At 41.8% G+C, this 19,427-nt stretch overlaps 5 protein-coding genes across 17 annotated transcripts; 3 read left to right on the top strand and 2 right to left on the bottom strand.

Moving 5' to 3' along the window:
* The first annotated feature begins 1,890 nt into the window (after window positions 1-1,890).
* On the top strand, window positions 1,891-2,997 carry LOC137573394 (loricrin). Its single transcript, XM_068285330.1, is given in 1 exon segment — window positions 1,891-2,997. A coding segment is annotated over 1 exon segment (1,107 nt).
* A 772-nt stretch (window positions 2,998-3,769) lies between these two features.
* On the bottom strand, window positions 3,770-12,738 carry LOC137573178 (ral GTPase-activating protein subunit beta). 13 transcript variants are annotated; one of them, XM_068285030.1, is made up of 17 exons: window positions 12,169-12,738; window positions 11,886-12,105; window positions 11,775-11,804; window positions 11,295-11,693; window positions 10,974-11,234; window positions 10,209-10,817; window positions 9,158-9,310; window positions 8,876-9,019; window positions 8,021-8,576; window positions 7,710-7,945; window positions 7,358-7,543; window positions 7,075-7,215; window positions 6,754-6,771; window positions 5,819-6,373; window positions 5,161-5,747; window positions 4,221-5,104; window positions 3,770-4,133 (listed from the first exon to the last, which is right to left on the bottom strand). In XM_068285030.1, exons 1-17 carry the CDS (start codon window positions 12,358-12,360, stop codon window positions 4,019-4,021), a joined length of 5,286 nt encoding a protein of 1,761 aa, XP_068141131.1. In that variant the 5' UTR covers window positions 12,361-12,738; the 3' UTR covers window positions 3,770-4,018. The 13 variants fall into 13 exon arrangements, with proteins under 13 accessions (XP_068141131.1, XP_068141134.1, XP_068141129.1 ...); XM_068285033.1 differs by lacking the exon at window positions 11,775-11,804; XM_068285028.1 differs by lacking the exon at window positions 6,754-6,771 and having other exon boundaries at window positions 5,819-6,427; window positions 7,373-7,543.
* An 880-nt stretch (window positions 12,739-13,618) lies between these two features.
* LOC137573361 (uncharacterized) lies at window positions 13,619-14,504 on the top strand. Its single transcript, XM_068285291.1, has 2 exons — window positions 13,619-14,026; window positions 14,090-14,504. The coding sequence occupies exons 1-2, from the start codon at window positions 14,021-14,023 to the stop codon at window positions 14,405-14,407; spliced, it is 324 nt and encodes a 107-aa protein (XP_068141392.1). The 5' UTR covers window positions 13,619-14,020; the 3' UTR covers window positions 14,408-14,504.
* Window positions 14,505-15,968: 1,464 nt separating this feature from the next.
* On the top strand, window positions 15,969-17,494 carry LOC137573395 (skin secretory protein xP2). The gene is given in 3 exon segments (XM_068285331.1): window positions 15,969-15,974; window positions 16,040-16,435; window positions 16,437-17,494. Coding segments are annotated over 3 exon segments (1,266 nt in total). The 3' UTR covers window positions 17,301-17,494.
* Window positions 17,495-18,405: 911 nt separating this feature from the next.
* Window positions 18,406-19,412, bottom strand: ATPsyndelta (ATP synthase, delta subunit). Its single transcript, XM_068285167.1, has 4 exons — window positions 19,262-19,412; window positions 18,893-19,107; window positions 18,614-18,825; window positions 18,406-18,532 (listed from the first exon to the last, which is right to left on the bottom strand). The coding sequence occupies exons 2-4, from the start codon at window positions 19,098-19,100 to the stop codon at window positions 18,470-18,472; spliced, it is 483 nt and encodes a 160-aa protein (XP_068141268.1). The 5' UTR covers window positions 19,101-19,107; window positions 19,262-19,412; the 3' UTR covers window positions 18,406-18,469.
* Between the last annotated feature and the right edge of the window lie 15 nt (window positions 19,413-19,427).

Here is a 19,427-nt window from a genome sequence, read left to right on the forward strand (position 1 = left end):
AATAATTTATACAAAAATGCACACAAAATTAACAAATTTGAAATTATGTTGCATGATATAATAATTCGACCGTTGCCGATGATGCTGCTATCGTTAGAGAAACAGAGAAAGAGAGAGAGAGAGCGACTTTAAGATTGGCTCAATCGCCAAGATGTTTCTTATACCCTTATACAAAAAAAAGGTCCCATACATTATCCTAATAAGCTTAGAATAGAGAAAATATCGGAATAAAGAATCTACAAACTAAATATGTACATATATGTACTTGCTTGTACTTTTTAGAAAATATATATATCCAATAGATTTTATCTTAGAAACTCTTTCAATTCATAAACCCAAAAACGATTTCAACTTCAAAATGCTCGAGTTTTTCGATTAACATGGGACACGATCGGACACAAAGTCTATATAGAAGTTTTAGTTGAATCTCTTCGACTTAAAAATCAATTAGTTAAAGGACACAATATTAATAGAGAAGCTTTTGCATTAAATCTTTATTTCTAAAGTAGAAATGTTGTAAAATAATTATAAAATATATCTTAAAAATAACTGAATATGTGGTGAATTATTTCATGAGAATATGTATAAGAATATATTTTAGTAAATTTGCGATTTAGATAAAAAGAGTATTTACACTGCGGCAGTTGCTATGATTGGATCGGATCTCTAGTTTTTCGGACTGTTGCAATAAGCAAGGGCCAGCGAAGCGGTCAAATCGATAATCATATGCAAAAAGCCGGTCGGTCTGTTGGTCGGTTGGTCAGTTGGTGGAGATAAAACCCCCATCTCTCTGCCTGCCTCTCGCTTGCCCTCTGTTTGGCCTCTGCTTTCTTGTTGTGGTTGTTGTTTTTGGATTGTTTCAGTTATTTTGTTGCATAGTTTGGGTTTGGGAATTTTTAAATTTCTTTGAACAAATATACATATATAAATTGATATAGGGTTCCTTTTCACAAGCGGAAGTAGTTAATAGACGGAAGCATGTGTTTTATTCAATTATTGAATTCTAAATCTTCTTGAAATGGATCAAGAATAACAGATATGACCTTTCCCCACCTTCAACTGATTTAGAAACGATATAAAAAATATATATGTATCTGACCTTATCAAATAAACATATATTCGGATTTCTTAAATTTCTAGATTTCTACCGAAATATTTGATATTTTTAGTTCATAAACAGATAATACTTTGAAACCATTCATTTAGTTTAAGCCAAATCCAGTATGAAATCTAAAAGTCAATACATAATTAAAAACTCAACCACTAGTTACAGTTTTAAAATGTGTTTCCAAAATCTTAGAATTGAAATTTTTGCAAGAATTATTGTGTGGAATGGAACCTTTAGAAGAATCGCAAGAATATCATAATTGATTACTAGACCAACTCAAAAACCAACACCCTGTAGAGCCACTATGAAGTTGGCCCATTGAGATGCGTGTCTTTCGTTTAAGTGTGTGTATTTGTGTGTGTGATGGGTTACAAGAGTCGATGAGCCCACGATTCCATATCGGCAGCTCTTCATCTTCATCTCCGTTTTCAATGTCTCTTCTCTGTATCTGTATCTCTCTCTCGGTCCAGCTCTCACGTGTTGCGTTAGTTCGACATCTAACGGGAGTGTGGGTAACCTCTAAAGACATGATGGGTTTGATCTTTGTATAAAAACGGAGGAGATCCAAGAAAGTGCCATCATTCACTAACCAGGAACAGCTCGACACACACACTCAGGTGTCCTAAAGTAAAGCGAGCGAGAGAGAGAGAGAGCAAACAGATTAACCGCGATGAAGGTAAGTAACGATCAAGATTGATCCACCCGGCCTAAGAATTGGAATACACACACTCACACACACACACATACAAAATGGAATATACTAACTGACCAAGGAATCTCATATGTAGGTCTTCATATGTCTACTGGCCACAGTTTGTGCCTGTAATGCTACATTTCTGTCATTCCTGGGCGGCGGCGGAGGAGGAGGCATTGGTGGTGGTACTAAAACCACGTATAATGTAATTGCCACTCCCAGTCACGGAGGAGGAGTCTCAGGAGGAGGAGGCAACGGTGGTGGAGGTGGTCATGGCCACGGTCACGGTCAGAGTCACGGCTATGCTCAAGGAGGAGGCGGCGGAGGTGGATCTTCCCAGATTATCAAGGTCATTCTGCAAGAGGGTCAAGCCTATAGTAATGGCGGAGGATCGGCTTCATCTGTTATCGGTCATGGTGGTGGTGGTGGTGGTTATGCCAGCGGCTATTCGAGCGGATATTCCAGTGGCTATGCCAGCGGTCATGGTCATGGCGGTCAGCAGCAACACGCTCAGATCTATAAAATTATCGAACAGCAGGCTCCAGCTCCCGTTTCCATTCCCGCTCCCGTGCCGGTGCACATTCCCGCACCTGCCCCAATCGCTTATCATGCTGTGAGTGGAGGCGGTGGCGGCGGCGGCGGTTACTCTTATGGCCATGATCACTCCCACTCCCATTCACACTCTTATGGACAATCCTATGCTTCAGGGCATGGTTATGGCGCTAGTTCTTCCTCAATTGATGCCATATTGCCACAAATCCTTCAGCTGGTACTACAGGAAGATTCTTTCGGTGGTAGCGGTGGAGCAGGTAATATTGATGCCATCAATGGACAATTGATTGATGCCTTTGGTCAGCGCGGCAAAGCCATCATCTTGAAGGCAGATCAAGCCCAGGGAGCCTTCTTCAAGAGCGGTCATGTGGTCCAGCGTGGCACACTTAAAGTGATGCGCGCCCAGGACAATCAGCAGCAGCAGCAACAGCAAATCGGCGGCGGTGGTTGGGCCAAGGGTGGTGCTTCCGGCCAATCCGGTGGTTGGAGTAATAACGGTGCCTCTGTATCTGCGGGTTGGAGCAATAATGGTGGCTCCTCATCTGGCGGTTGGAGTAATAACGGTGGCTCCTCCTCTGGTGGTTGGAGCAATGGCGGTGGCTCCAATTCCGGTTGGAGTAATGGCCAAACTTCGGGCTGGTAGACAAACCAATGTCGTCCGTCCCTCATCATAGTTAGTTAGACCAAAACAAATGCAAATCATTTCATTAATTTTTTTTTTTACTAGGTTAATTCCCCACAGTCATTACACTTTGTAGCCAAAGTACAAAATGAAAATCCATATCTTTGTTAATTTATATTATTTGTTATTAAACAATTCATAAAATACAAAAAACAAAACAAAAAACATGAAGAAACAATCAACAAATCATTATGTCACGACTTTCGATTAAAGAGAGGATGAATTGGCGGCGGCCCTCGGGCTACGGTTTGAATAGAGCGGTGGCGTTTTCAAAACGGAACGGAATCATCACGTCATTACGTCAACCTAAACGAAACTGTTTCAAGTCAAAGGTGAAATTTTTGTCCGTTTTGTTGTTTATGTGGGCCTTAATTGGTTTCGGATATTTCGCATTGTCTACATTTCTTCTTCCCATGCATAAACATATAAATACATCCATATGTATGTATGTATGTATATGTAGATATCGACATAGTTATATGTTAATATGTTTATACGAAATGTATTTGTATGACTAATGAGATGAGATTGCCCAATGGAATTCGTAGATGGCGTCATACATATTGGACAAGACTTCAGGTTGCCTCTTAGCTTACCTAATGGAAAAATTAAGATATCACAAGAAGATCAATGCTTATTGGGTATGTCAATTATGTTTTCTGAATCTAAGGCATAGAGACGAATGCTCACCTTTAATATTTATAATTAATCACAAAAGGAACAACAATTGACATTTCTTTTTTAAAAAAATATTAATCTTTTTTTAAATGTATTTTGCATTTAAATAGTTTTCTTAGTTCTAGAAATGTTAATAAAATGCCAAAGATTCCTAATCTTGCGCTATTATGAATTGATTTGGATCTGGTCCGGCCTCTGGCACACAAACACAGACCATAAGACAAATTCATTTTGGGTGTGTGTGTGTGTGAGTTTATGGGTGGGGGGTTAGATTTAATACTTTCTTTTAAACATTATAATATTGCTAGATTGCACGCTGGAAGAGATGTGCCAGCAGTTCGGCCTCACTCAGATCCATTTTGTATTTCTGGACAATGTCCTGCACCTTCAGTCGTCGTCGGACATGAGGTGGTTGATAGCTGCAATGGATTCAAGTCGATACAATTCGATTAGTGAGACATTGTTGGATTTTGTGTGCGTTAAAGATAGCGAATGAGAAAACTTACTTATCGTTGTCCAATCGCCGGCGACGTGATATGTTAAGAGCTGTCTGACGCACTAAATTTCCGACTACGCGTCGACTTAGCACCATGCCATCAACCAGAGGTGTGGCAAAGCTCATGCGACCACTGGGACCTTGAAGTTTAACACGCAGCAGACCCGAGAGAAGCGAGTGGACAAATATCACATGACAATCGGAGGCACGGGGCAATTGCAGGGATTGCAACTCTTCGCCGGTGCGTGTGTACGCCAGCAGATCTTCCAATGGGAAATTCAAATGATCCTCATAGCTTTCCAGCCAAACCAGAAAGATCTTTGCTGGAGCCTGTGCAAGAAGAGCGGGTTTGATCACATTACCCTTACGTCTTGTGGGCGGCACCGGTTCCTTGGGGCCCCTGTTGTTGTTATTACTGCCTCCAGTTGTGTCTAGCTCCAGACTGAGATTACGTGACTTGGATTTAGCTCCAGCTGGACCTGAAAGATCGTTCGCATTGGACGTATCGTGACGAGACCAAACTATTTGATCAGTGCTTGAAATGCTCTCCCCATCGGAAGTATCGCTATAATATCTTAGATTCCAGGCAGTGGGCACTACAAAAGCAATTTCTGAGGAAACATCGGCCCAATAGAGCACGCGCTGTGATCCATTGTAGTTAGGTAACTCAGATGAGTTTGGAAGATTCGAAGATTGTTGCGCTTGTTCGCCGCCATCATAAGCGGAGCCTTTTAGCGACCAAGAGTTATGAGCAAATCCTGTCCAGCCCGAATGCTCGGCCACTTGAACCGGCCATCCCAATGTCTGAAGCATATGACCAAAGTGAGAATTATGGGTATGGCTCTGATCCTCCGACATATTGCCAATGATTTGCTGAGCATTTGTTTGACCCGACTGAAAATATATATAAAATTATGATATGGATCATGATTGTGATTCAATGTGATTACCTTGACGTAGAACACATAAACGGTATCATGGGTGCGAGCACTCAACTTATCCAGCCTATCCAAATCGGAAGCAAATGCCGATGATTTTGTGTCTAGCACTATTAATGGCCGTTGCGGGGGAGTACCCAAAGATTCGGATGGATTGTGGGGATTCCTCGTTTCAAAACTGAGGAAACCAAAGTGCGAGAGGAATAGACGAGCTGCATGGAACTCGTGACAGACGGCCGGTGGTACACATTCCTGTGAATGGGATAAACTATCCGCACTATTATCGGCCTCCGCCCACGCCAGCTTCTCATGGATGCTTTGATTCTCCAACATGGCCTCCAATTCACGTATAGTGGATGTTCCGTAGCGCTCGCGCATCTGCTCAATCGTTGGTATCGAAAAATCGGCCACACATGGTTGCACCTTATCCACACCATCTGGAAAATTCTTTTGTTCACACTCTGGACGCTGGCTAATATCATTCATGGGTATTGGTCGTCCTGGATTAATGGCATGATATTTAATGCCCGATTTACTGCGTGGCAGATGACGCAATTGCATGGTCCAGGCATGTCGTCCAAATGGACCCCGAATTAGCACTAAAACAAAGAGAAAGCGAGAGAAGAAGATTAAAGTTAAATGTGTAACTATTGTCTTTACTTGAACTTACATGTCACTGTTGGCTGCGGATCCTGATCGTTGCCCAACGGCTCCTCCAGCAAGGCCAAGATGGTAGAGTTTTCGGTAACAAAATACTTAAACTTGGCAATGGCTTGCTCGGTGCTAGTTGCCGCTGCCGGTGACATGGAATTGCAATGTTTCATCAATGCCACTTCATCCAATAAGGATGAAATCGACTCTGGTCCACATTCACTGGGAAAATAACCAACTTGCTCCAATATAATTGTCAATAGGTTCTCGGCAGCATCTCTGACACGCATTGAGGCCGGTTTCAATTCCTTCTCATCCTTAAATTTGGGTATATCACCACTCTTACTTTGACTCTTTGTCCCGGATATGCCCAATTCGACGACCTCGAGTACAGTTTGAAGGCAATCCTTGTCATGGAGCAGATATGGATGTTGCATCAACCAGGAAGCAGTACATTGAAAGGCAGCCACAATGGTGCTATGCAAATCCTTACTATGCGCTGGCGGTGGCCTCGAACATTGATAGCAAATATAGTCACAGATCCATTTAACGGCCCGCTTACACTCTAGAGCGTCTGAGGAGATTATCGTTAGATTCTGACTAGCTTCGTATATTTTCACTAAGGTGTCTAGGTTTGTGGATGGGAGTTGAGGTGGGTGTGTGTTTGTGGGTGGTTGTGTGTGTGTGTGTGTATGTATGGTTTATATACATTTGGGGACGGGGATGTGCAGGTGTGTGAAAGGCAAAATATACATACAAATTATATAGATATATTTTGTGGTATAGAAACAAAAATGAATTAACCAGGTAAGTAGGTAAGGTAGGTTAAGGTGCATGTATGCGAGCGAGATGATTGGAATTTCAGTTCGGATGGGAAACGGAAAAGCATAAAAAAAGAAAAGAAAGACAGAAGAAAGTCATGTTAGTTAGGTTAGTAGCATTCCCATCAATTACCATTTGTAAATTTCCTGGCTGCACAATAAAAAGAATGCAAAGCAAAAAAATTAAACAGCAAAACAACCAGGAAAACCCCACGAACAAAATAATAAATGTAAGCAAAAATTAAAAAGAGGAAAATAGCGATAAAGTTAAAGAGAGAGACAGAGAGAGAGAGAGAGAGAGAGGAAGAGTGAGAGAGGTGGTAAATGGTGTCGTGGGTCATGGATAGATATTTTTGTTGTTTTATAGGAATAGAAGAATGCACACATATACATAGGCATAGATAAATAGATACAAAAAGATGCGAATTAATAACATATCATTAAATTTTCTTACCTGTTTCTCTTATATGTAGACGAGCCAAGCCCGATAATAGCTCCAATGCCGCCAATGAGACATTCAAATCGGTCTTCCAAGATGATATTAGACGATGGCATACCAAATATGTGGCGCGAACAAACAAAGCATGTGCATTATCTGGGAAAACAACATCAACAAGTCAGTTAATTAAACAGAGTAGGGCAAACGTTCCAGCTATAATTAAATTCATAAGTACTACTCTAGATGTCTTATGCAAAACAAAATAAGGCAAAAACAAAAGCTATAAATAATGTTTTACCATAACTGGCCACACCTTCAAGATCCTGGGCAAACTCCAATGACATATCATCGGATATGGTTAAACTTGGATAATCATGGGCTGAGGCATTAAGCGAACTCGAACCCGCTCCCACAGTGGCCGTTGTTTGGCCACCTAAACTGGCCGTGCCGGCGCTGATCAACGAAGCGGAACGCTCCGAGCAAGCTGGTTAGTTAATTGGTTTGTTGGTTGGTTCGTTGGTTGTTGGACAAGTCAAGGTCATGAGCAAACGGAAAATAATTCAACGAAATGTAAACCAAAAGTTGAAAATAAAAAATAAAAAAAAATTAAAATGTTTATTAAATGGGGTTTTTTTTTTTGTTTGTCTTACCCGAGCTTAGCAAGTTGGTATCATGATTTTGAATACCTCCGCCGCCAACGCCACCTGAGTTAGTCAAATGCTCTGAGGCACCACCCAATTCAGTTTCCTCAAAGGTCACCGCATCCTGAACACAGAGCAAGAGGCCACCCAATAGCATGTGGGTATTCTGAGCATCAGTCTCTACCTGAAGAGCATTCATCAATATGTTCATTAGCCGCGATTTAAGCTGTATAAATGTGAACATTCTGTGGGTAACGAAAATAAGAATAGGAATTGATAGATGCCAGGAGAATTGAATATATTGGTTGGTTACCACTCACTTTTCGCTAGTCTCGCCATTGGCCAAATCCCTAATGGGCAATGCCTGATAGTGTAGTGGTAATACCATAATGGATAACAGAATGTTTATGGCCGAACGTCGTAGTTCAGTGCGATTGAAGACAACTGCCGATGATTGTTGGGATTTCAATTTTAGATCCTTGTCGGGCAACACAATCTCGAGGGCAGCTATGAAACCGGGCAATAAGACATTTATGCCATCCAAATCCAAACGGAATAAATCGCTGGAATGCAATAAAATGCTGGCCAATGTTTCGTCACACTCTTTCGCTTCGGTTATCTTCAGGCATTGCTGTAGAGCCATGTAGAAACGTGCCAAATAGACGGGAAGAATTTCTTCGCCCGTCTTTTTGGCACAAAATATTTTGCACAATGTTCCAATGGCTTCGGCACGTCCGGATTCATATTTATCAATGGTCAATGCGGGTGGCAGTGAAGCGGGATCGTTCAATGAGTTTGGCTGGGAAAGTGAAATCGAACCCTTTCGATGCTCCATAATCATGGATGAAGGTCGTTTACTGGCCTCGCATGCTTGCTCTGTGGGAATGAATGAGAAATGAATGATGGCAGTGGATTTTTGTGGGGCGTTTTGCCATAATTTATAAAGCTGCATTTATCGATAATATCGCAAAATTCTTTTCAATCAATATCATCAAGTCAAGTTGAAAGTAAATCAATCCCCAAATGGAATATTCAACGTTTTAAATTCAATCAAAACACAGGACATCATTTGATCCGTTTGTTATTATTAAGATTTACATGGGTCCTCCTCCATCGACTTGACGAATTTGAAGTTTATAGTTTATGTATGGAATTCGAGACTTTTCACAACTTACTCTTTCGATTCTGGCGCCAAGTGTCGCCGCCTATGTGTGCTGCCTCGAACAGCCACTCGTGGAATACATGAAGAATGCTATTGCATTTCGGTCTAGCCGCTGCTAGCTCAACACTAGCAGCTCCCAATGACGGCAAGGGCAGAGCTAGAAGGGTGCCGAAAGGGGGAAAAATTAAAAAATAACAGATACAAATCATTAAAAAACAGCAACAACAACAACAAAACAACAGCTGTGTTAGAGAGTTAGAAGCTACATACGTAAAGCTGACGGCACAACACTTACAATTGATGCTGCTGCTAGTCGAGGGCGGACCCGACGTTGATGTTGGTGTTGTCGGTGCCGGAGCAGGTGTGGGACCGGAGCCAGAGCCAGAGCCGGAACCAGATACCACAGAGCCGCCCGTTAGGCTACCGATAAGCGCAGTTTTACTCAAGCCTGCCGAAAGCATGTGCGTGTGTTTGTGTGTGTGTGAGAGAGTTTGGGGAAGAGTACGAGTGTGAGAAATTAGTGAGCTGACTGGGAAATAGTTTATCAAGTCAAACTAGAACTAGACACAGACATGCAGCGATGTAGCATTAATTGTGGGCGTACAATAGATAAATTACAATGTATAATGCGATTGGTACCCCTCTCTCTCTCACACACACACACACACTCTCAGCTCACTCCATTACGCCCGTGTGTGTGTGTGTGATCGAGCTAGGGCAATTATACAGATTATTTCACTCGCTTTGTGCTCATCAACATGCCAACAAAAAAGTAAACAGAAAAAAAAGAATAAACTAAAACTAGAGCTAAAAACTAAAACTTAAACTAGAAAAAATTAAATAACTTAAATGTAAAACGTGTGCGCAGCTGCAAATGGATCGTGGGTGGTTTGGAATGCACTGTGGATTAAGTCAATATCTTTTGGGCAAGCAACAAACAACAATAACACGACATATTAAAAAAAAACAAAGTCAATGTAAAACTAAAGGAATAATTATGGCTTATTTTCATCGGCTAACCGAAGTTTGTCTCAACCGAGGCAGAAAGTTAATAACCAAGTAAGTTAGCATAGTAATATTTTTTTCTACTGAAGTAAATTACTCCAATCAAGTTATAATTAATGAATCTATATGAAGTTTTTGGCATTTGTTTGCCAACAGTTCAGACAAAAACCAAAAAGTAAATTGAAAAATCTTTCATCACAGATAAGAAAAGTGATATATGGTATGACTTTCTGCCCTGGCCTACACATAATTTTATGCCACAAACAATGAATGTTAATTTTACATATAATAATTGTGATGTGTTGTGTTTTTTTTTTTATTTTGCTACTGTTAATCCGCACCCTTCTGCTGTGTTAGAGTTGGGGCCACACTAAAACTTTTTGCCAATCTTCGCTGCAAAGGCGGTGTGGGTGTGGCCTGGCCAGTGCCCAGAGTTGAGACAGGAATGCCATCGGTTGTTGTAAATGATATACTGCCGACTACTCCAGCCGAATGACTGCCTCCAGCACTAGTGTTGCCCACGGCTGATGATGATGCTGAAGATTGTCCTAAATTGTGATGGCTGACGTTGTTGTTGCTGTTGATATTGTTGTTGGTGCCAAGAGTGGTGGGTGAAGATGTGGGCTGTAGCTGCTGCTGCTGCTGATGATGATGGTGATGACCCATTATTGCATTAAGGGCCGAACTAGCCGAATTGCTCATAAAGTTGTCGCGCAGAAAGCTGCCAGCGCCATGTAAATGCAGATGAGGATAATGATGGGTATGTGGATGCGAATGATGAGATAATTGTTGTTGTTGCTGCTGCTGCTGTTGCTGCGCTATATTCGAGACGCTGGTGGAGTGTATGAATTGCTGCAGTGTTGTGGATGTGGCCTCGTTCAGTGAGTGCCTTATTTCCAGCAGATTGGTCACAATATTCTCCTGCTGATGCGGAGGCGGCCTATAAATGCCTGCCTCGTTCAGCAAAATGTTGTTTACGGTTTTCAATTTAGATTAGATACAAAAGCCAAAGAGATAAACATAGATAGCCTAATCTTAGCCTACACATGTGACGGGGAGGAATGAAATATCATCACACCATATCACACTACGCATATGAATCTTACCCAGAAATGCATCTACTTGACTGGAAATGCCCTTCATGGCATTAAGAAAGATTTTCGGCAACATCTGTAGACAGGGATGCTGATGAGTCTCCGCTCCCTTGTCATGAGTCAAAGCCCATTGGACAAACTGCGGAGATTTGCTAATTACATGTGGCGAACACAAGGCGGTTGGATTGCCAATCATGCGAAGAAAACGATACCAAGTCTGGGCCACACAGTCATTGGACATTCCAGCCGGTATCAGTTGTCCATCTTCATCAGCTGCCAGTTTGAAATGAAAGATCAGTTTTACATTTAAATATTGTTCAATCATTTACTAACCATTTTTTAGTGGGGGGAATGCTGGACCATAGCTAAATTCGAGCAGACGTGCTGTCAGGGCCAAATTCACACGGTTCCATTGATCGACTAAAGCCACACGATGCCGCCACATGGTGCAGGACTCTTGTAATGTTTTCCACATTGAAGGCGAGGGAAAACTACGCACACAAGCCAATAGCCAAACCTCAAACAGCACAGATAGCACACGTTCGCACAGCTGATCGCCCACATCATCCTTGACAGTGGGTGGAGCCAGCAAAATTTCATTGATGGCCAACAGAAATAGGAGCAACGTATCCCACGTTTGTCGATCCATTTTCGTCGAATCCTGTGCTATCAATTGGAGTTTGCGCAACACTCGATGACATAATAGAGCCTGACGCTTTATAGTATCCGCACCTGAAATGCAAACATAGATTAAAGAAGTTGCCAATGGAACTGGTCAAGACAGATAAAGCAATTGGCAGCAAGCGCTCTTACCAAGCGTGGTTTGGTATAAAAATGGCAAGACTTGAAATTTAAGACAAGGATTAACTAAATGATATGGCTTCAGCATTGGGAAATTGCATCAGCAGGTCAACTTATACTTACTTTCACCCTGGCGCGGCACAAATAGATTGTGGAAATGATTGATTATTTGGCGGGCATATAGATTGGCATCTTCGCATATTGGCTTTGGTACATTAATCTTGGGGTTCGGAAGCAGTGCCGTTAGCCACTCGCAGTAGACATTCACACACTCCTTAATGGTCTCGTTTTCCTGCAGGGGCAATGAGAGACCGAAACAAATAACATCCATGCACCATTTGACCTGTGCGAATAAAACACAATTCATTAGCAAAATGTAAACAGGACAAAAAGAAAGATGACCAACCTCTTCATCTTTGACCAAATGACTGGGTTCGGCATTCTGAGTAATGCCAAGATTACTGCTCAATTGCTTCACCACAGAGACAACCACTTCGCGTCCAGCTGAGGCTGGAAATTTGTTCAGGACACTAAAGCACTGGGCGCCGCAGCTGTTGGCAGTTATTTGGGCCGATAATGAGGCCCACTCGGAATACATGGCTGGATTTGGCTATAACACTTTTCTTAACTCTTACTCTTACGTTTTCGTTTTCTTTCTTTTTGCTTTTTTTCTCACACTCTTATTTTGCGATTGCTTTCTCTTTCGCACTCATACAAATTTCACATTGTTGACGTCAACATCAACATCTGGAGCTCGATAGGCCTGGGCATGGCATCAGGTGTGTCATTGTGGGTTGCGGGAAGAGGAAACCGCAGGCTCAGCCACAGGCGAGTTTATCACAATTTTTTGCAATCAATGTGTGTGAAAGAATACTCGGTTTTGATGTTTTATTCATTTACGTCTTGTTATTGCCATTTTCGTTACCAAATTGCTTGTTCTGTTTAGTGTAACTGTAAATTGATCGAATACTTGTATTCGATTATCAATAATCAGTATGGGGTAAGCGATCGAAAATTTAGTGTTGCATAGCGTTGCATTTTACAACGGTAACGGTAAAACACATTATGATATTGCCATGAAAACTCTTATGATAAACAGTTTTTTGTTTTCTCTCTTCTTCTTCTGGTTTTTGCTAAATCCGCTTAATGATTTTCTCAATGAAAATCAGGTTTAATTTTTTTGTTGTTGTCCATATCTTTGTTTTGTTGTAAGTCTATTTAATGCTAAATGTAAATGCATATGGCAAGATTACATGCATACATATATGAATAAATATTATGAATCAAACATTTTTTAGTGAATATTTGTGTTTAGCATAAATTTGCATATCGTTTTCTATTTCTATTTCAAATAAAATAAAAAGAGCATGGACAATAGGAATAGTATAAACACTTTTTGGCTATACAGTCAAATAAATTCGCACAAATCAAGCGTGGGGCGCCGTTTTTTTTTTTCTTTTGAATAGAATCAATCAACAATTATTTGATTGGCGGAAATCCAACTAGTAACTAGTTAAAGTGGATTTTCAGATACACAGAGAAAAATTCAAAGTCAAAAACAATTGTAGATCATATTTTAAAGAGATACTTTAACTACTAAATCTAAAAACTATTATAAAAAGAAGCTGTTGTTGGGGTTTCTATGTTGTTATTTAAGAACTTCCGCTTTGATGGAGTTTTATAGACTTTATACATATTTATTTGTTCCTACCCTAAAGAGCCACAAAATATAATCTACTATTGTGATTCTTCATCCAATCGAATCTTGGTTTTTCAGTGTATATTGTCTAAACCAAATGGTACAACCATCTGCTATAAAACACAGATATATGTACGTATTGTACGATTACGTCGACACAAGGAACAAGTTCTCATTGTTCTACCGGCTTTTGTGGAAATCCAAATCGAAAAGGTGTTTGATTATGATGTTGCTTTTTAAATGAATAACTTATGGTCCCCGGCAGTGATTGTGATTGTCTTTTTGCATTGTTTAATTTAACAAAAACATTATAAGACTAATATCAATAATAATGCCCAATCATATGGAGAATCTACATACGTTTGAAAAGCTTAAGAAATTGTTTAGTCGCCTTTGCCAGTTCTGGGGCCAGTTTTATTGATCTACTTTCGAATTATAGACGACTAGATTCTCTTGGAATGTTAGTATATAAAAGCTCTTGGCATGGCCAATAAAGTCAACACAAATCATTTAACCAACCACCAACCAAGCAACCAACCAACAAACCAATCAAATCAACATGAAGGTGAGTCGGATTAATCACCCACCAGGATATACTTAACTAATCTAATCATTGCCATTCAAATAGTTCTTCATTGTCTGCCTACTGATTGCTGCCTGTCTGGCTCTGGCTCAGAGCAGTGTCATCCATGGTGGCGCCGCCTATGTTGCTCCAGTTGCCTCTGTTGCTTCGATTGCCACAGTGCCCGTGGTTCGTCATGTTCCAGTGGTCCGTCACGTTCCAGTTGTCCGTCATGTGCCCGTTGTTGAATCTGTTCAAGTTGTCCAGCCTGTAGCCGTGCGTCGCACCCTGGTTCCAGTTGTCGGCTCATCGGTTGTCCGTCTCGGTCATGGATCAATCTATGATGCTCCTTTGGCCTACGGTGGCTTCCTTAAGCAGAAGTAAATCGTTCAGAGCACTAAGTCCGAGAAGATTTGACCACCTTGATTAACGCTTAATACATTTTTTTTTTTGCTGTTGTAAAAAATAAATTTTTGGTAAAGAAAAACTTAGTTCTCATGAATAATTTTATCAGTTTCACAGCATTTCCTAGGATATTAGTTCATTTTTCTTACAGCCGGACAAGGTCATGTCCTGTGTCATGTGTCAAAGAGATTAAGAAATCAAAATTGTCGCTAACAACTTCAATAATGATCAAAAAGGTCCATATATTCTGACTATCCAGAAATTTTGATTACTTAGGCCCGACAAGAAGTTTATATTAAATTAAATTGAGTCATTGATCTGTTTTTAGAAAGGATTAATATTTTGAATATTTTTCAAATATTGCCACATTCTTAGCCCTCCGATAATTCAAAGGTGATGTCGAACTTAATAGAAAGTCCTAATAAGTCACCCTAAAGTAAAAGCAACACTAAAGAGAAGACTAGGAGAGAGGAAGAGAGATAGATTTGGTGTAAACTCTTCCTTTTGGTAGGTAAGTTACATATGTACGTCCACCTGTTCCATCATTAGGATTTGGCATTTTCTCCAATGTCTGAATTAGATCTTTACCATTTCCCACACTTGCTGGCTGGCTTTGATTTCGTATTACCCACTCCAATTGACCCTCAAGGGCCAATTTACCACACACATTAGCGAACGCGCTTCAGTTGATGCCGATGCCGTTTTTATGATAGACAATAACTTGCATAACCCCCTAAAATAAAAAAAAAATTATGGATAAAAAAAAGGTTGACAAAAACTCAAAATGAAAAGAGTTTCTGTTTTTTGTTTAAATAAAACGAGATTCCGATTCACCTTGAAATGATTGCGCTTGGATTTGGGTTCGATTCGGGCTTGTCTCGTGGGCAGACAGCTAGCCGCCGCCGCCGCCGAATAAGAGGCCGAGCTATGCACGAACTACGTATGCAAATGGACAGGGGGAGATATGATGCGACAGAGATGGAAATGGAGATCATCGACAGAGAGATGAAGACACCTCATGCTTATGCTTATGCTTATGCTATCAGCCGCATTTTCATGCTAATTTTTGGAATTTCGGAAATGCAATGTGTGGCAACGCTGGAAACGAAACTGGAAATGGAGAGAAGAAGAAATCGAAATTCGAGAAATGGAAATGAAGAACCTCTAGGGTGCGGTTCGATTTGGATATTCGATGTTGATGAAAACGAAAGCGAACTGAAGACTGAAGACCGGCCTCGAGCTTGGGCTTGGGCTTGGGCAGCAATTTGTGTCTTGGGTTAGGGCTGGAAATGTTAATGAAATGCTTTTGTTTTGGTCCAGCATCATCATCATCATGATCGTGATGAGATGATGATAATAATGAAGATGATGATCGTCGTTGCGTTGATGATGACAATGGTTGATCAGGTTGATCATTACATGGTGCAACAGTTGGGTATAAAAGCGAGAAGTCGCCCATAGTTAGGCATCAGTTGAGCTTGAGGAGTGTTAGGAATCTTGTCAACCCAAAACCAAAACCCCAAGTGGATTAATAGGAAAAATGAAGGTAATGAAGCTGAGGATGATTGCTCCTCCTGGATCCAAATGTTCTAAATGGTCATCTGTTTACAGGTTTTCGTGTGTTTGTGCGCCTTGTTTGCTGTGGCTAATGCCGGCTTCCTGGGTCTCTTGGGTGGTGGCGGCGGCGGCGGTGGAGGTGGTGGTGGCAGCAGTGGAGGCCTCAAGGCAGGAATTAGCATTGGAGGAGGCAGCTCTGGCGGTGGCGGTGGATGGAGCTCCGGTGGTGGTGGTGGCGGCGGAGGTGGTGGCTCTTACCACGGTCATGGCAGCGGCCCAGTACAAGTTGTCAAGGTCATCCATCAGCAAGGCGGTTCGGTTGGCGGCAGCTACGGTGGCAGCAGCTATGGCGGTGGCGGCTATGCTGGCGGTTACAGCTATGAGCCATCTCCACAAATTTATAAGGTCAAGGTTATTTCCGGTGGCAGTAGCGCTGTTTCCGCTCCAGCTCCCTCTTTATGCCGGACCCGCTCCTGTCTATGGGCCTCCAGCTCCTGTCTATGGTCCACCTGCTTCAGTTAAGGTCATCAAAGTATTGCAGGAATCCGCACCAGTGTACGGTGGTGGTCATTCTGTAGGCGAGTCTGCTGCTCCACAAATCATCAAAGTGGTTCATCAACAGGGTGGATCCAGTGGCGGTGGATTCATTGGCGGCGGCTCTGGATTTTCCTCGGGACCCGCCCAGGTTATTAAGGTTGTGCATGAAAATCATGATGCCGGTCTCTCTGTGGGCGGTGGTTCCATTCTGAGCGGTCCCGCCAAGGTGGTGCGTGTCATCCATGAGCACTCGGCCGCTGTTGGCCAGTCCTATGCCGCTCCTATTGAGGGACCCGTTGCAGCTCCAGTTGCATCATATTTGCCACCTGTTCAAGATATTCCAGCTCCCGCTCCAGTTTATGCTGCTCCTGCCCCCGCACCAGTTTATGCTGCTCCTGCCCCTGCACCAGTTTATGCTGCTCCCGCTCCTGCACCAGTTTATGCCGCTCCTGCACCAGTTTACTCTGCTCCTGCACCAGCTCCAGTTTACTCTGCTCCTGCACCAGCTCCAGTTTACTCTGCTCCCGCTCCAGCTCCAGTTTACTCTGCTCCCGCACCAGCTCCAGTTTATGCTGCCCCGGCTCCTGCACCAGCTCCAGTATATTCTGCTCCCGCTCCCGCACCAGTGTATGCTCCTGCTCCCGCTCCCGCCCCAGTCTTGAGTGTGCCACACCCCGCACCAGCCCCAATCTTTGCCCCAGCTGCACCTGTCATTGAGGAGGCTCCCTTGCCCGTAGGTCATGTGCCCGCCCCGGCATACGGACCACCTCAGTACTAAGAAGACTGCCCACACACCCACCTCCCAAATACTCATACACACTGAAGACCTCCAACCTTCCTATATATTTCTATTCTATCGACACTTTTCCCTACACTCTTCCCATAAGTTATTTCATATTTTTTTTATCCTTTTTTTTTGCATTTAAAAATAGAAAATAAACAAAATGAAACATACTATTAAACAAAAAAAAATCCGTTTGACTTAATACATCATTTAGTATTCCCCGATTAAAGAGATCGACATTAAGGGGAGATCTTGTTTACCATCAAGGACACAGAATTAGATCCATGTGAAAAATAGAGAATACAAAACCCAGGATCAATTGATTCACGTCTGGACTAAGCTTCGTGTGAACTTCGGCCATCACGGGGATTAAGCCGAGCGGCTGCCGAAGTAATGTTTGCGGTAGTAAAAATTATGTTACCTTTTCTTTCACTCGCTTTCATTTGTGTAGTTCTATATCATACCGATTAGGTTCTTACTCAACACTCACACATACATACACTGACCTGTTGGACAAACGTCTTATTGGATTGTCAAATTGGAACAATTTGGATTGAAATAGTTTCGAAAATATTAACTTGTACTGGATATTTGTACCTTTTTTTGATCCTTATAATAAAATCCTTCATCATAGAGATTTTTAGGCCTTGGGACCCCATTAAAAACATGTCATATTCCAAAATATCTTATGTTCATCAAGAATTGCATAAACGACGACGCAGCTTTCGATTGATAGGTATTTGTTTTCGGCACACAGGCGTGAAATTAAGCATTTCTATTTGAATATGTATATTAAACTGTTTTGCGATGTATTTCCATATCATTTTTTTTGTTTCTCTTTTTTGATGCGGCTTACACATGTTTAAACACGCGATTAATAAATGAGACAAAAAAAAAAAAAAAAGAAAAAAAAAGTTTATCAATAAATTTGAGTTATGCATATCTGTGTGTCTTCAATATGCTGTTGTTGCTGTTGCTGTGTCGATTTAGCTTTATATATGTATGTATGTATATCTCATCAGATGATTATGACGATATTATTTATTCGCTTTTAAGTTTTCTTTTTGTTTTTATTGTTTCATAACACACGATATTGGGGTTCGATTTAGTTATGTTTCATTCATTTGCATTTTATTTTTATTTTGTTTTTGTTTGTTTTATGTCTATTCGGCAGCTTTGACCAGTGCCTCAGCAACTTCAACGGCGATGGCAGCCTCCGCCTTGGCCTGCGGGAACAAGGAAAGTTACACAAACATTCAATTAACGCTGGGTGGAGAGAGGAAACGTATGGGTATTATTAGACTTACCTTGTCGTCACCGGCAGAACTCAACTGGGACTGGTATTTGGAAAGCAGCTGTCGGGCCTCATTGACGTCAATGTCTGCCACATTGTGTGCCTCTTCGGCCAGCACTTGGACAGAGGAATCCTCATTGACAGTGACGGAACCGCTGGATACAAAGTATTTGGTGAGCTTGCCGTCGTTTTCCACAACCTGCACAACTCCGGGCTTCAGCACAGCTAACCGAATGAGAAGACATTGAGTTTCGTAAGTTAAATCAGTAAAGATTTTCTATCAACGACTTACCCAATGTGGGCACATGCTTGGCCAGGATGCCGAAAGCTCCGCTGAATGAGGGCACGTCAATTTGGCGCACCACAGCGGCATCGTAGAAGGTCTTGTTGGCAGCAGCAAAGGTCAGCTTCATCTCATCGGAGTAGTTGCGACGAGATTGGTTCTGGGCCAGGCGGGCGCCACGAGTGGCCAACAGGCGAGCATTCTTCACTATCGACATTTTGCTTCTGGAGAATGGACAAAACGCAGGAGTTAATAACATTTGCCAAATTATGTAACTTTGTAGGTTAGGCGGCCAGCAAGTTTTGCATTGATTTCCAATGACGCCGTTGACAATTCATCTAATAATCGCCTACAATAACATTTATTTTCACAAATTACCTTTATTCTGTTTTGAACTGCGGCGAAGGGAAAAAAATTCTACAGAATTATTTGTCGCTGAAAAAAAAAACTCGTCCAGTTTCCACCAGTGTTGAACATCGGTTATTCCCTGCCAGCTTAGTGTTAAAAATCGCGGTATTTTAACACTGTCTTTTTTAATCGATTA

The sequence above is a fragment of the Drosophila tropicalis genome, unplaced genomic scaffold (genome assembly GCF_018151085.1).
Source record: "Drosophila tropicalis isolate 14030-0801.00 unplaced genomic scaffold, ASM1815108v1 contig_4, whole genome shotgun sequence".
Taxonomy (NCBI): domain Eukaryota; kingdom Metazoa; phylum Arthropoda; class Insecta; order Diptera; family Drosophilidae; genus Drosophila; species Drosophila tropicalis.